Source organism: Salmo salar, chromosome ssa07 (assembly GCF_905237065.1).
Source record: "Salmo salar chromosome ssa07, Ssal_v3.1, whole genome shotgun sequence".
NCBI classification, from domain to species: domain Eukaryota; kingdom Metazoa; phylum Chordata; class Actinopteri; order Salmoniformes; family Salmonidae; genus Salmo; species Salmo salar.
This window is the reverse complement of record NC_059448.1, coordinates 36291412-36305426: the sequence shown is the minus strand read 5'-3', so window position 1 is coordinate 36305426 and position 14015 is coordinate 36291412. Positions and strand designations below refer to the sequence as shown.

At 41.7% G+C, this 14015-nt stretch overlaps 1 protein-coding gene across 4 annotated transcripts in view; it reads left to right on the top strand.

The window, feature by feature from the left end:
- LOC106609114 (copine-8) overlaps positions 1-14015 on the top strand; it is a 129487-nt gene that overhangs the window by 26421 nt on the left and 89051 nt on the right. For all 4 annotated transcript variants that reach the window (XM_014207544.2, XM_014207548.2, XM_014207545.2 and 1 more), the window contains exons 2-4: positions 4032-4072; positions 9420-9466; positions 10257-10360. In XM_014207544.2, the coding sequence (XP_014063019.1) occupies positions 4032-4072; positions 9420-9466; positions 10257-10360 (192 nt within the window). The remainder of the gene's footprint in view (positions 1-4031; positions 4073-9419; positions 9467-10256; positions 10361-14015) is intronic.

Sequence of the window (14015 nt, the reverse complement as noted above, 5' to 3'; positions counted from 1 at the left end):
CACTGAGTGAATCTCAGGGGCATCAGCCTTCTGTCCTTTTTACCCTCCTGGGGAGAGGAGATGAGGTGACAGAGACACAAAGGAACATCTTTGATCAGATCTGGAGTCAGTTCTCTGCAGTTTTTGGGCAGAGCCTCGGCCAGTCTCCAGAGGCTAGTCAGACTGCCTGCTCCCAGCTGGATGCTGGGGAGCATCTCTGTCAGCTGCTTGGTCTCGGCGTGGCCAGTGATGGGTGAAGGTGTTGGCTGCCAGGGAGACCTTCACTTGGGGGTTGTTGAAGGGGATCACTGTCCCCTGGTTTGTGAATATTATATATGAGGACACAGTACTTTTAAAATGAGCATACAAAGATGGCCTACTTTTTGTGGTCATGTCACAAATATATTATTATTTGACCATGCTAGTCATTTATGAACATTTCAACATCTTGGCCATGTTCTGTTATAATCTCCACCCAGCACAGCCAGAAGAGGACTGGCCACCCCTCATAGCCTGGTTCCTCTCTAGGTTTCTACCCAGGTTTTGGCCTTTCTAGGGAGTTTTTCTTAGCCACCGTGCTTCTACATCTGCATTGCTTGCTGTTTGGGGTTTTAGGCTGGGTTTCTGTACAGCACTTTGAGATATCAGCTGATGTAAGAAGGGCTATATAAATAAATTTGATTTGATTTATTAGTATCCACACAAAACTGGAAGGAAGCTTGGTTTAAAATGCCGGCACAACCGTGCAGATCATACTATAACCTCTGCAGCTTTTAGACATTTACACACAAACACAGGAATGTATCCAAACATACACTCACTGACAAAGTGAGTGAGACAGTGAGCAACACGGATAACAGGAAACAGGAAGGCATTAGAGGTCGACCGATTAGGGCCGATTTCAAGTTTTCATAACAATCGGTAATCGGTACTTTTGGCCACCGATTTGACTCAATTATTATAATTTTTTTTACACCTTTATTTAACTAGGAAAGTCAGATTAAGAACACATTCTTATTTACAATGACGGCCTAGAAACGGGGGTTAACTGCCTTGTTCAGGGGGGATTCGTTTTTACAACCTTCGGTTACCAGTCCAACGCTCTATCCACCTGCCTTACATTGCACTCCACAAGGATTAACAGGCTGACTACCTGTAACGCGAGGGCAGCAAGAAGCAAAGGTAAGTTGCTAGCTAGCATTAGACTTATAAAAAACTATCAATCTTAACATAATCACTAGTTAACTACACATGGTTGATGATATTACTAGTTTATCTAACGTGTCCTGCGTTGCATATGATCGATGCGGTGCCTGTTCATTTTCATTGAATCACAGCCTACTTCGACAAACGGGTGTTGATTTAACAAGCGCATTTGCGAAAAAAGTACTGTCGTTGCACCAATGTACCTAACCATAAACATCAATGCCTAACAGGAATATTTAGACTTAGTCACCCGTTAGATAAAATACGGAACGGTTCCGTATGTCACTGAAAGAAAAAAACGTTTGTTTTCGAGATGATAGTTTCCAGATTCTACCATATTAATGACCCAAGACTCGTATTTCTGTGTGTTTATTATATTATAATTAAGTCTATGATTTGATAGAGCAGTCTGACTGAGCGGTGGTAGGCAGCAGCAGGCTCGTAAGCATTCATTCAAACAGCACTTCGCTGTGCTTCAAGCATTGCGCTGTTTATGACTTCAACCTGGGTGGGTATAATTTGTGGAACGTTCCAACAGGAATCTATTCCAAAAACTTCGTAAATAACAAGGTTTCCAAAAAACAACGCATACAAAGTTGTATAGCGGCAGAATAAGATACCGGGTAGGGAGTCTATTTCATTGCGTTTTTCACTCATCACGTTTATTCCGAAAAATGTCTGTCCTCATATGTCTGTTTGCCTATGGACAAACGTTAAGAATAAGCTACGTGGTGAGTTGATGCCTATTCGGCAGCTAGTTAGCTAGGTTTGTATGCGTTGCTACTTTGTATGCATTGTTGGTTGGCAACCTTTTACTTTACGTTTTTTGGAACAGATTCCTGTTGGAAAGTTCCACAAATTATACCCACCCCTTCAAGCCTATCAACTCCCAAGATTAGGCGCGTGTAACCGATGTGAAATGGCTAGCTAGTTAGCCGGGTGCACGCTAATAGCGTTTCAAACGTCACTCGCTCTGAGACTTGGAGTAGTTTTTTCCCTTCCTCTGCATGGGTAACGCTGCTTCGAGGGTGGCTGTTATCGATGTGTTCCTGGTTTGAGCCCAGGTAGGAGCGAGGAGAGGGACGGAAGCTATACTGTTACACTGGCAATACTAAAGTGCCTATAAGAACATCCAATAGTCAAAGGTGTATGAAATACAAATTGTATAGAGAGAAATAGTCCTATAATTCCTATAATAATATAATAACTACAACCTAAAACTTCTTACCAGGGAATATTGAAGACTCATGTTAAAAGGAACCACTAGCTTTCATATGTTCCCACGTTCTGAGCAAGGGCCTTAAACATTAGCTTTCTTACATGGCACATATTGCACTTTTACTTTCTTTTCCAACACTTTTTAGTTTTGCATTATTTAAACCAAATTGAACATGTTTCATTATTTATTTGAGGCCAAATAGATTTTATTGATGTATTATATTAAGTTAAAATAAGTGTTCATTCAGTATTGTTGTAATTGTCATTATAAAAATAATAAAATCGGCCGATTAATCGGTATCGGCTTTTTGGGTCCTCCAATAACCGGTATCGGTATCGGCGTTGAAAAATCATAAATCGGTCGACCTCTAGAAGGCACGGACACAGTCAGATCAGTGTTCCCTCCTGTCCAACAGCAGACCAAAGCCTCTGCTGATCCCTGGGCTTTAACGGGATAAAATGGAACATGTCAGAATTTCCTGACATTTCATCACCTTTATACAGCTCAGTAAGTGTCAGGGATAGTTCAATGGGACATGAACCAGCAGGTCAGGAGGAGAGAAGGGTAGTTATCTCTCCCTGCAGAACCATTAATGTTTCCAAGCCCTGGCAGAGAAGTCACTTACTGTATCTCATCTCTCGTTCCCTCACTCCATCCATCCCCCCCGTTCCTTCATTCAATCCTGACCTTATAGGATGAATGGATGTGTGTCGGAATCACTCCAGCAAATTCACTGAAAAACAGCTCAATTATATTAGAGGTAACTGTATTACCCAAATCCCCTGCTTTAAATTAGTCAATCTTCCCAGCCCTATTTGATGAATATTCTCCAACCCCCAGAGTGAAGTATAAATGCTTTATGACTGGTGTAAGATCTGTCTCTGGTTCTGGAGTTAGCATTTCAAGGCTGGTGGGGGTTAAGGTTATTTTGTTTGTAAATGAGTCATTGATTCCAGTGGGGTTTGAAGGTTTTCATGGGTAGGGGCTTAGGGGTAGTTTGTCTGTTTAATGTAAATTATTAGTTTAATTGAATGATTCTGTAGGGGTTGGGACTAGGGGGTTGAAAGGCGGCCCCATCCCAAGGGAGGTGCACAGGAGGTGTTCTTGATCACTGATGATGCCTTCATTATAAACCCCCTTCTGAGTATCATGATATAGAAGGTGTTACTGATCATAACGGATGGGGCTTTTAAGCAGCACTGTCAGTGTGCATTTTATGGCCGCCTCTCTCCCTTACCTTAATCTTTTTCTGTCTGGTAATTAGCCTGAGAAGACGAGCCCCGTTCCGCTCTGTAACGGCTGCTACAGCAATCCCTCGTTTACAGGCCTCATCTGCTAGCCAATCAGAGCATGACACTCATGTTTCTCTTCCCAAATGGCACCCTATTGACCAGAGCCCAATGGGCTCTGGTGAAAAGTAGTGTAATATTAAGGGAATAGGTTGCCATTTGAGACGCAGTCCTGTCTGTCACGCTTGTATCCTGTATCTATCCCCAACGGTGTTCCCTGCCTTAACTAACGAGAGCCTTAATGAGCCAATCAGCGTCTCGTTGTGTTTAACGAAGCAACATGGTGTCAGTTTTACTTATTCACTCCTCGCTCCCTCCTGTTTGTTTTCTCTTCACAGAAATCTGCTGGACATGGATACCTTCTCCAAATCAGACCCAAGTAAGATCACTATGGTTTTCTGTTTATTTGTTTGTTCCACAATGACACTGTAATATCTGTTCCATAACAATGTTTCTGTATAAATGGTAAGTGTGTGAGTGTGCCTGGGGGCTCCTGAAGCTCCGGCTCTCCTGATGAGCCAAAATATCTCCAACAAGCATTCTATCCTGTTCAGCAAGATTGGGGTCAATTTCAATTCCAGTCAATTCAGAAAGTTTACCAAATTCCAATAACAATTCAAATTCTTCCTACTTGAAAAGCTATGAAGAGAATTGGAATTTCAGTGTACTTCCTGAATCGACTAGAATTGAAACGGAATTGACCCCAACCCTAATTCAAGACCTAACCTGTCTTAACCCATCCTCACACTCCCTATCCAACCTCCTCTCTCTGTCTGGGCCCATTTTCCCAAAAGCATTGTTAGAACCTTTGTATTAGCATTGGTAGCCCATTACACTCGTACCCATATACGGGTTGAAAATGGCAGATTTGGGCACTGAAAAGCCCCTAAATTGGAACAATGTGGCTGTACAGTAAAATGAACAAGCTTTCAAATGATGCCCACCTGACCCAGATTGTGATTTAAAATGGGCAGTTTTTGGATTGTGTAATGTGTAACTTTTATTTAACTAGGCAAGTCAGTTAAGAACAAATTCTTATTTACAATGACGGCCTACCCCGGACGACGCTGGGCCAATTGTGCGCCGCCCTATGGGACTCCCAATCACAGAGTCCCAATCACAGCCGGATGTGATGCAGCCTGGATTTGAACCAGGGGCTGCAGTGATGCCTCGTGCAGTGAGATGCAGTGCTTTAGACCGCTGCGCCACTCGGGAGCAACAACAACAGTAATTGTGTGATGACGGGGATGCAGGGTTGTGTTCCAAACAAAACAACTACAAGTGTAAAAAAAAAAATTATAGTTGAAGAATCTTCTTTGAGTCATAAAGGTGCATTGAAATGACTTAGGAACTTTGGAGAGGTGTGTGGCCGCTTGGAAACACCAATTAGTCCCTCTCACTCAAACCTTTGTCATTGCTTTATCTTATGTTGCACCTACCCCACATTTTTCAGGAATATTCTTATAATCTGACTGAATGTATCCAGAGTATTTTCAGATTTCGTTATCAACAAATGTGGCGAAAAGTACAAAAAATAAAATCACATAAAATGTACAGTGTAATATTTGGATTCAGTCTTGTGTCAAGTGAACTGTTGGGTTCTCAACTTGGGTCTAATAATTTTCCCATAATCTCCAAACTGTTCCCTTTCAATTACTACCGTGCTTATGTATATGCTTTTCATATTTCTTCTTTAAGAAACTTTAAGAAATGTAGCCCGATCCATTTAGACCAATTCCCACTCAAAATCTCAAAGCCGTTTCCCAAAACTTTAAAATACTTGTTATTTACTGACTGCTTCAGACCACTTGGAGAACAGCTAAGTGAGCCGTTGGATGCTTTTTTGCCCTTCTGCGTCACTTTATACACAGAAGATCTCCGCTAAACATAGAATCAAGATGTTTATCTGTCTCTCTTTGACAGCTGATACAAAGTTGCCAATGTCTTTCCAATTGTTACACAAGCTAAGGATAAAAAGGTGTTTCAAATGCAAACTGTGGGCTACTGCATTAAACAATTAATACAGTTGGCCTATAGGCTACAAACAGGCCTACATACACTGAGTACACAAAACATTAAGAACACCTTCCTAATATTGAGTTGCACCCCTTTTGCCCTCAACACAGCCTCAATTTGTTGGAGTATGGACTCTACAATGTGTCGAAAGCATTCCACAGAAATGCTGGCCCATATTGACTCCAATGCTTCCCACAGTTGTGTCAAGTTGGTTGAATGTCCTTTGGGTGATGGACCATTCTTGGTACACATGGGAAACTGTTGAGTGAAAAAATCAAGTAGAATTGAACTTCTTGACACACTCAAACCGGTCCGCCTGGCACCTACTACCATACCCCATTCAAAGGCACTTAAATATTTTGTCTTGCCCATTCATCCTCTGAATGGCACACATGCACAATGCATGTCTCAATTGTTTCAATGCTTAAAAATCCTTCTTTAACCTGCCTCCTCTCCTTGAGCTACACTGATTTGAAGTGGATTTAACAAGTGACATCAATAAGGGATCGTAGCTTTCACCTGGATTCACCTGGTCAGGCTATGTCATGGAAAGAGCAGGTGTTTCTAATGTTTTTTACACTAAGTGTAATCAACCATATTGAAATCAATTTCATGTTCAATCAATTTAGTTATATTTTGCTAATTGTACAGCTATAGTGTCTGTCATTCTTGCCTCATTATATTTCATTATGTGCAACAATGTGTGCATTATAAGCCATGTCCATATTTGCAGCCATAGGTGATAATATCTCTCTTGAAACTGATACGTTGTCAGTATTATGAAATAATTATAACGTTAAGCTAAAATTTGAATGGGGAAAGCTGACCCAAGAGCAACGCTGCCTTTCTTTTCGAACCCTATCACTATCGACACATGCCCAGAGGGGTTGGTTTAAATGCGGAAGACACATTTCAGTTGAATGCATTCAGTTGTACAACTAACTAGGTATCTCCCTTTCCAACGACGCACTTCGTGAATCGGAGCCAATGCCTTTTCAATGTTAGTCATCCATTGCTGGATGAATGACATTGACAACGGATGATTCTCTTACAAAAACACACACAAACAATCTGTCTTATGATGGATACAACTCGTATACATTAGTATGCCATACAACATGGATTACACATGTAGGTGTGAGTCACTCCCTACTTTTACATGTTTCATTTATCTTTACAGTAATTGTGTGAAGAGGACCTGAAAGCCAAATTACTAGTCTGAATATATAGAACCATTCAGTAGGCGTGATCTGTTGTGCTTTGTTTTCCCTGCTGTTTAATTGAGAAGGTCAGAATACAGACAATAGTGTTTCTGTTCTTGATACTTTCATCGTTTATGAGCAAGGAACAATTTTGCATTAGTTTAACTTTGAAATATCTCAACTCCTTCACCACCATACCTAGGCCCTTCCTTCCATCCCTCCAGCCTTGGCTTCTCCTTTATTTGCGTTTGAGTTAATTTTTTATTTTTACAGGGACAGTGCACATTAATCAATCAGTAAAAGTGCCGGTTTTAGCCAGTCGGCTCATTTTCAACCGTAGTCCCTGGGCAGGTTATTAAAAACAATTACAATACAGACAAACAATGAGCAGTGAGCACACGCAGAGCAACATAGGACAAGCAACACGTAGCATGCAGACAGAGAAACATACTGTAGAACAAGCAACACGTAGCATGCAGACAGAGAAACATACTTTATAACAAGCAACACGTAGCACGCAGACAGAACAACCCAGTCTTTTCTTAATGGTTTTCTGGAGGGTCACGTGAAACACGTGAACATTTAATAAGGCTTTGGGAAAACCATGCTTCTTAAATGTTATTCACATCAGTGTGATGTTATGGATGTCAAATCAAATGTGATTGGTTGAATACAACAGGTGTAGACTTTACAGTGAAATGCTTACTTACGAGCTGTTCCCAACAATAGAGTTAAAAAGTAAGGAAAATATTTGCTAAATACTGTAAAAAGGAAATGGTTACACAATAGTAACAATAACAAGGAGTACCAGTACCAAGTCAATGTGCATGGGTAAGAGGTTGTTAAGGTAATTGAGGTAATACAGTATGTACATGTAGGTAGGGGTAAAATCAGGATATATAATAAACAGAGTAGCAGCAGCTTGTGTGTGTGTGTTGGAGTGTCAGTGTAGTATGTGTGTGTGTGTTGGATTGTCAGTGTAGTATCTGTGAGTGTGTGGGGAGAGTCAAGTGAGTGTGCATAGAGCCAGTGCAAGAGAGTTGGTGCCAAATGTTGTATGTATGTGTCAGTGGGGCTGCTGAGGGGAGGAGGGCTCATAATAATGGCAGTAATGGAGTCAATAGAGTGGTATCAGAGACGTGGTTTCCATGTTGATACCACTCCATTGACTCCATTCCAGCCATTATTATGAGCCCTCCTCCCCTCAGCAGCCTCCACTGGTATGTATGTATGTATGTATGTATGTATGTATATGTTATTATGTTATCATTTACTGATGAATCACTCTGGGCTGTGTATTAATCAGTAATGTGTGTATTGTTGTGGCACTTTTACCTTCTCTCTCTATCTCTCCATCTTTCTCACTTGCTCTCTTTCTCTCTTCTCTTTCTGTTTTTCTTTCTCTCTCTCTCTCTGGTTAGAACGCATCACATATGCTCTTCATCTTTCTGTTTTTCTTTTCTTTCAGGCCTTTTGTCCGCTTGTCTCCTTTTTCTGCCTGTCTTGACATTCTTGATCTCAATATTCAGCATCTCGAAATTCTGTCTCTGAGTCTCGCCCCCTCTATTCTCCCCTCCTCCACAACTCCAGCCCAAAATAGAAACAGGGCGTCTTCCTTCTTCTCACGCCTCGTTAGTCAATCAAAGTGACTCCACTCATATGTCACGGGTCATATTCTCAAGGCAGATTTATTCATATTCATGTATGGGATCTGTGGTGAAGATTAGGGAGAAGGAGGCTTTGTGACTAATAATGATAGGCTTATGATGATGAGCCAGGTCCAGGGCCATATACATTCATGTAAGGAGGCACTTGTGCTGAGTGGCCATCTTAATCATGCTGAGTGCTGCTGCTCAAGTCTCCCAGCATTAAGCTGCTTCAGTGGGCAGCGAGAGGGGCCAGGCAGGGCCAGGGGACAGATAGGGGGGCAGAAGGACAACTTTGGCCTTTTCTTCCCAGGTCTCAGGTGAGACTTAGGGGTCATATATCTCTTTGGCCATGCCTTTGAAAAGGAATGGAAAAGGAGAGAAAGAGAGATCCAGAGATAGTGGGAGTGAGGTAGAGAGAGAGGGGAGAGCGAGAGACGGGGAGAGAGTGAGTGTGAGAGAGATGTCAGTGATGGCGGGACAAAGGCTGCTCTTATGTTTGCTACATTCCTCTCTTCCCTCTGTAACAAGCATATGAACAGAGGATAACTGGCTTCAGCTCTCCTCGGGGCTGCCGAGTAAGTGATTAAATAATGTAGGTGTGTGTGTGTGTGTGTGTGTGTGTGAGGGCGCACCACTACCTTAACAGGAGTTTATTATGCTGTGCATTCTCAAAACCCTACTGAAATACGTGCACCATGAATGAGCTCAGTTTTTTTCCCACTAGAGCATTATGGTGTTGTTGTTAAAATATTCCTCCTATAATGTTTGTAACCCTGTAATGCATTTTCCTCACACTCAAAAGGTCATGCAGGGTCCCCTGTTTAACATTGTTCTTCTGTGTTTCTCCCTCTTCATCTAGTATGCGTTCTGTACACACAAGGCATTGGCAATAAAGAGTGGAGAGAGGTAAGTCCCCTTCAGTTAGCCTACACAGTACACCAGATACTGAATTGAAAAGGCCTGATATTCAACATGATCTTTGGCACTCAAACCTCAATGTACATACGTACGTACGTACATACATACATACATACATACATACATACATACATACATACATACATACATACATACATACATACATACATACATACATACATACATACATACATACATACATACATACATACATACATGTACATTATGAAATGAATGGTAAATGTTGAATTAATATGGAAATGACTAAAAGTAACTCCACTACATGTAACTGTTATTCTTATTCTTACATACATACATACATACATACATACATACATACATACATACATACATACATACATGTACATTATGAAATGAATCCTCAACCCCATCTCTGCATATTTTCCCCTATCGGATCCATATAACCCCTATAGATAGCTGTGTTAGGTATTACTCTGACTGTGTCCCAAATGGCACCCTATTACCTACATACGTGCCCTGGTCAAAAGTATTGCACTATATAGGAAACAGTGTGTCATTTGGGAGGCAGCCTCTGACATCGGTAATGTCACTCTCAAGTAATGAATTCTCAATATTTCATTCATTTGAAATTGAGATGCACCATGATATTTTTGGAGCGGTCAATTTGTTTCTCTCTCCATTAGAAATTGTATGTCACGAATGTAGTCTGTCAAATACCCACATTCAACCGAAGGAAATATCTTGCATGCCTTTGACCCTCAACTTTTTCATCCTCTCTCTCTCTCTCTCTCTAAAGTTTGGAAGGACAGAGGTGATTGAAAACACTCTCAACCCAGAGTTTGTTCGTAAATTCATCTTGGATTATTTCTTTGAGGAACGACAGAATCTGAGATTTGACCTGTAAGTAAACATTTGTATGTGCCTCTTTCGTTTTCACTACCTTTGTGTAGCTATGTGTGTATAGTGTATAAAGGAGTGTATCTACAGTGTGCATTGTCAGTACGGATTGGTGTCCCTGCCTAGTGTCCTGTCAAAGTGTGTGTGCACACTTGTGTGTGTGAGTGCAGCCTTGTGTTTGTGTGCGTGCGTGTGTGTGTAAATCGGTGTCCCTCCTCGTCATCCTGTCAGAGTAGGTATTTAAATTTCTCTCTGACATGCGAGGGGTCAAGAGGTCGCATGGGCACTCTCACCGATACGAGAGAGAAAATTAAGTGCTGTGTGTGTGTCAGCGCCCATTGTCAGGACAACTGAAAGACCAACTAGGGCCTGTGAATTAATACAGTAAAAGACACATTCCTTTACTGAGAGAGACACGGCTAACTAACAAACAACTAACTGAATACACACAACTAATTGAATGATACACAAATCTCTATTTACTCCATGTGAAATGGCCTGACTGGGACCGTAATAAACGATATATACAAAAGTATGTGGACACCCCTTCACATTAGTGGATTCTGTTATTTCGGCCACACCCGTTGTGACAGGTGTATAAAATCAAGCACACAGCCAAGCAATCTCCATAGACAAACATTGGCAATAAATGGCTTTACTGAAGAGCTCAGTGACTTTCAACATTGCACCATCATAGGATGCCACCTTTCCAACGAGTCAGTTTGTCAAATTTCTACCCTGCTAGAGCTGCCCCGGTCAAGTGTAAGTGCTGTTATTGTGAAGTGTAAATGTCTAGGTGCAACAATGGCTCAGCCGTGAAGTGGTAGGCCACATAAGCTCACAGAACGGGACCGCTGAGTGCTTAAGCGCGTAGTGTGTAAAAATCGCCTGTCCTCGGTTGCAACACTCAGCACAAGTGTTTGTCGGGAGCTTCATGAAATGGGTTTCCATGGCACACAAGCCTAAGATACCCATGCGCAATGCCAAACGTTGGCTGGAGTGGTGTAAAGCTTGGCGCCATTGGACTCTGGAGCAGTGGAAATGCGTTCTCTGGAGTGATGAATGACGTTACTTGCATAGTGCTAACTTTAAAGTTTGGAGGAGGAATAATGGTCTGGGGCTGTTTTTCATGGTTCGGGCTAGGCCCCTTAGTTCCAGTGAAGGGAAATCTTAACACTACAGCATACAATGACATTCTAGACGATTCTGTGCTTCCAACTTTATGGCAACAGTTTGTGGAAGGCCCTTTCCTGTTTCAGCATGACAATACCCCCGTGCACAAAGCGAGGTCCATACAGAAATGGTTTGTTGAGATTGGTGTGGAGGAACTGGCCTGCATTGAGCCCTGACCTCAACCCCTTTTGAACACCTTTGGGATGAATTGTGTGTGAGTGAGAGAGCGAGAGAGAAAGTGTGTGTTAAGGGGGATGCATGTGTTCACGACCTGTGTGTGTTTCCCCTCAGGCTTAAGATTTGTGTGTGTGTGTGTGTGTGTGTGTGTGTGTGTGTGTGTGTGTGTGTGTGTGTGTGTGTGTGTGTGCATGTGGGTGTACATCAGGCCATACTACATCCTCCACTGATGGCTGTGCTCTGCTCAGATAGCTCACTCTCTTTTTTTCTCTTCCTTCTCCTCCCTCCCTCTTTTTCCTCTCCCTTTCTACCCCCACTGATCACTCTCTCTTCCTTCCTCTCTTTTCCCATGTCTCCTTCTCTCTCCTTCCTTTTAGTTCTTTCTGGTTTGTGTCAGAGTAGACATGTAATAATATTCTGTCATTCATGTTATGAGTGTCTTGACTGTGTGGAAGCCTGTGTTTAAAGGTTAGTTAGGGCAGCTTTTCATTCTTGTTTATCCTGGTCTGAAATATAATTTTCCCAGGCAAGCGAGTGGAACTCTAGTCGAATGGGTTTCTGAGAGAGGTGGACAAGAGAGTGATGGAGCGCTGCTAGGCTGTGTTAATGTCAGAGCTGAGGCTTAACACACACAGACAAACACACACACCACAAGCATGTGCACGCATACAAGCTGCTGATGCTCGCCTTTGGAACATCTACATTTAAAAAAAACTATAATAAATCAATTGAATATACACCATCACAATAAATCCATTGTTTTAGGAAGGTCGGTCTGCTGAAACATGATGATATGAAGAAAATGTATTTCAGAAGAACAGAATTTGATTTGTCCCACTGTATGTTATCTGGCTATGCGGCATGCTGTGGGCTTGTTCATTTAGCAGGCAAGATATGCTTAAGTCCTGTACCATTAGTTTATATTATATGATTTTATAGTAAAAATAATATGAACATAGCTGAATAATTCCGGAACGAGAGTGTGCATATGAAGCGTCTATGTTGAGAGTAAAAGTGATGATTTGAAGCAGGTCCTATACACTAGACTTAGTTATTTGGCAACCATAGAATGCATTCGAAATGAAACAATATATGGGCTGAACGATGCGGCTATAGGCTATTGATGATTTGAGAGGGAGAGGAGAGGAGATGGAAACGCATGGTGGTGAGATTTTCTGTAGCTAAAGGTAATGTCTATTAATTATAAAAATATAAAAAATGCCCAATATTACTAGGCCATTAAAAATTGTAGGGTAACTCTGAATTTGTTTAGTTTTGGCTAGAACAATTATGTACCAAAGATGTCTTAAATCAGTATTTTTTTTTAAATGTTTTTTTTGCTGTGTGTAATATGCAGTAGGCTATGTATTGTATAACGACATCATTATCTTAATTCAGTTTTTTTTCAGGCTTGGACTCATACAGTATAGGCCTATGCATATGCATATGGTTGTTTTGAATGAATCATCACCTTAGAAAACACTGTCCATTTTGTTGTGCTGGGCTTTGAAACCGCGATCCACAACGATCACGTTTTTCACTCAGTTTGAACCTGTTGTTGAACTTCTTCAAATTGATCAATTACAGTGAGGTGAGTTTTAAAAGCACGATACTGTTTTGATGAGAGGTGTTTGATGTGATTTTCAAAGCCATTTGCATTGATGTCAAAGTGGTTAGAGGGACAATAGAGTCCTGAGTACCCGGCCATTAGCGACCTGAGGATTATTATAGAGTTGGGTACTACTAACACATGTCCAGAGTGCATAAGAGGAGATTACCCTGCCTCAACGGTCACGTAGAATTCTACTGTGGTCATGACTCATGACTGCCGGTGTGGCGGTCATGGTAACAGCTCTACGCACACAAGTATGCATACTGTACATCATGGACAGACCTATAGACAAATATGTGCATGCACACACATGGTAGTGTGCGTTTGTGTGTGTTAGGTGTCGTGGGGCATTTGTTTTGGCGGCGGAATAAATACAAAATACATGCCTTTGTGCTGTGTGTCTCAGGAAATTCTTTTTTCATGGATGTAAGTGATCTGTTTCAATGGAATAGAACATTAGAGCTGCTGTGCCTCCAGTGCTTTGTGAGTTACATAACAAACATCCCAGAGCTCATTCTGACAATACACTCAGAATGACAAATACACCATCCCATCTCACTGACAGTGGCAGTATGCCACATAATCTGTCCTGCTTGCTAGACGGGGAGAGTGTGTGTGTGTGTGCGTGTGTGTCTGTGTGTGTCCGTGCATGTCCATGTGCGACGTGTGTGTGTGTGTGTGTGTGTTAGGGGGGGC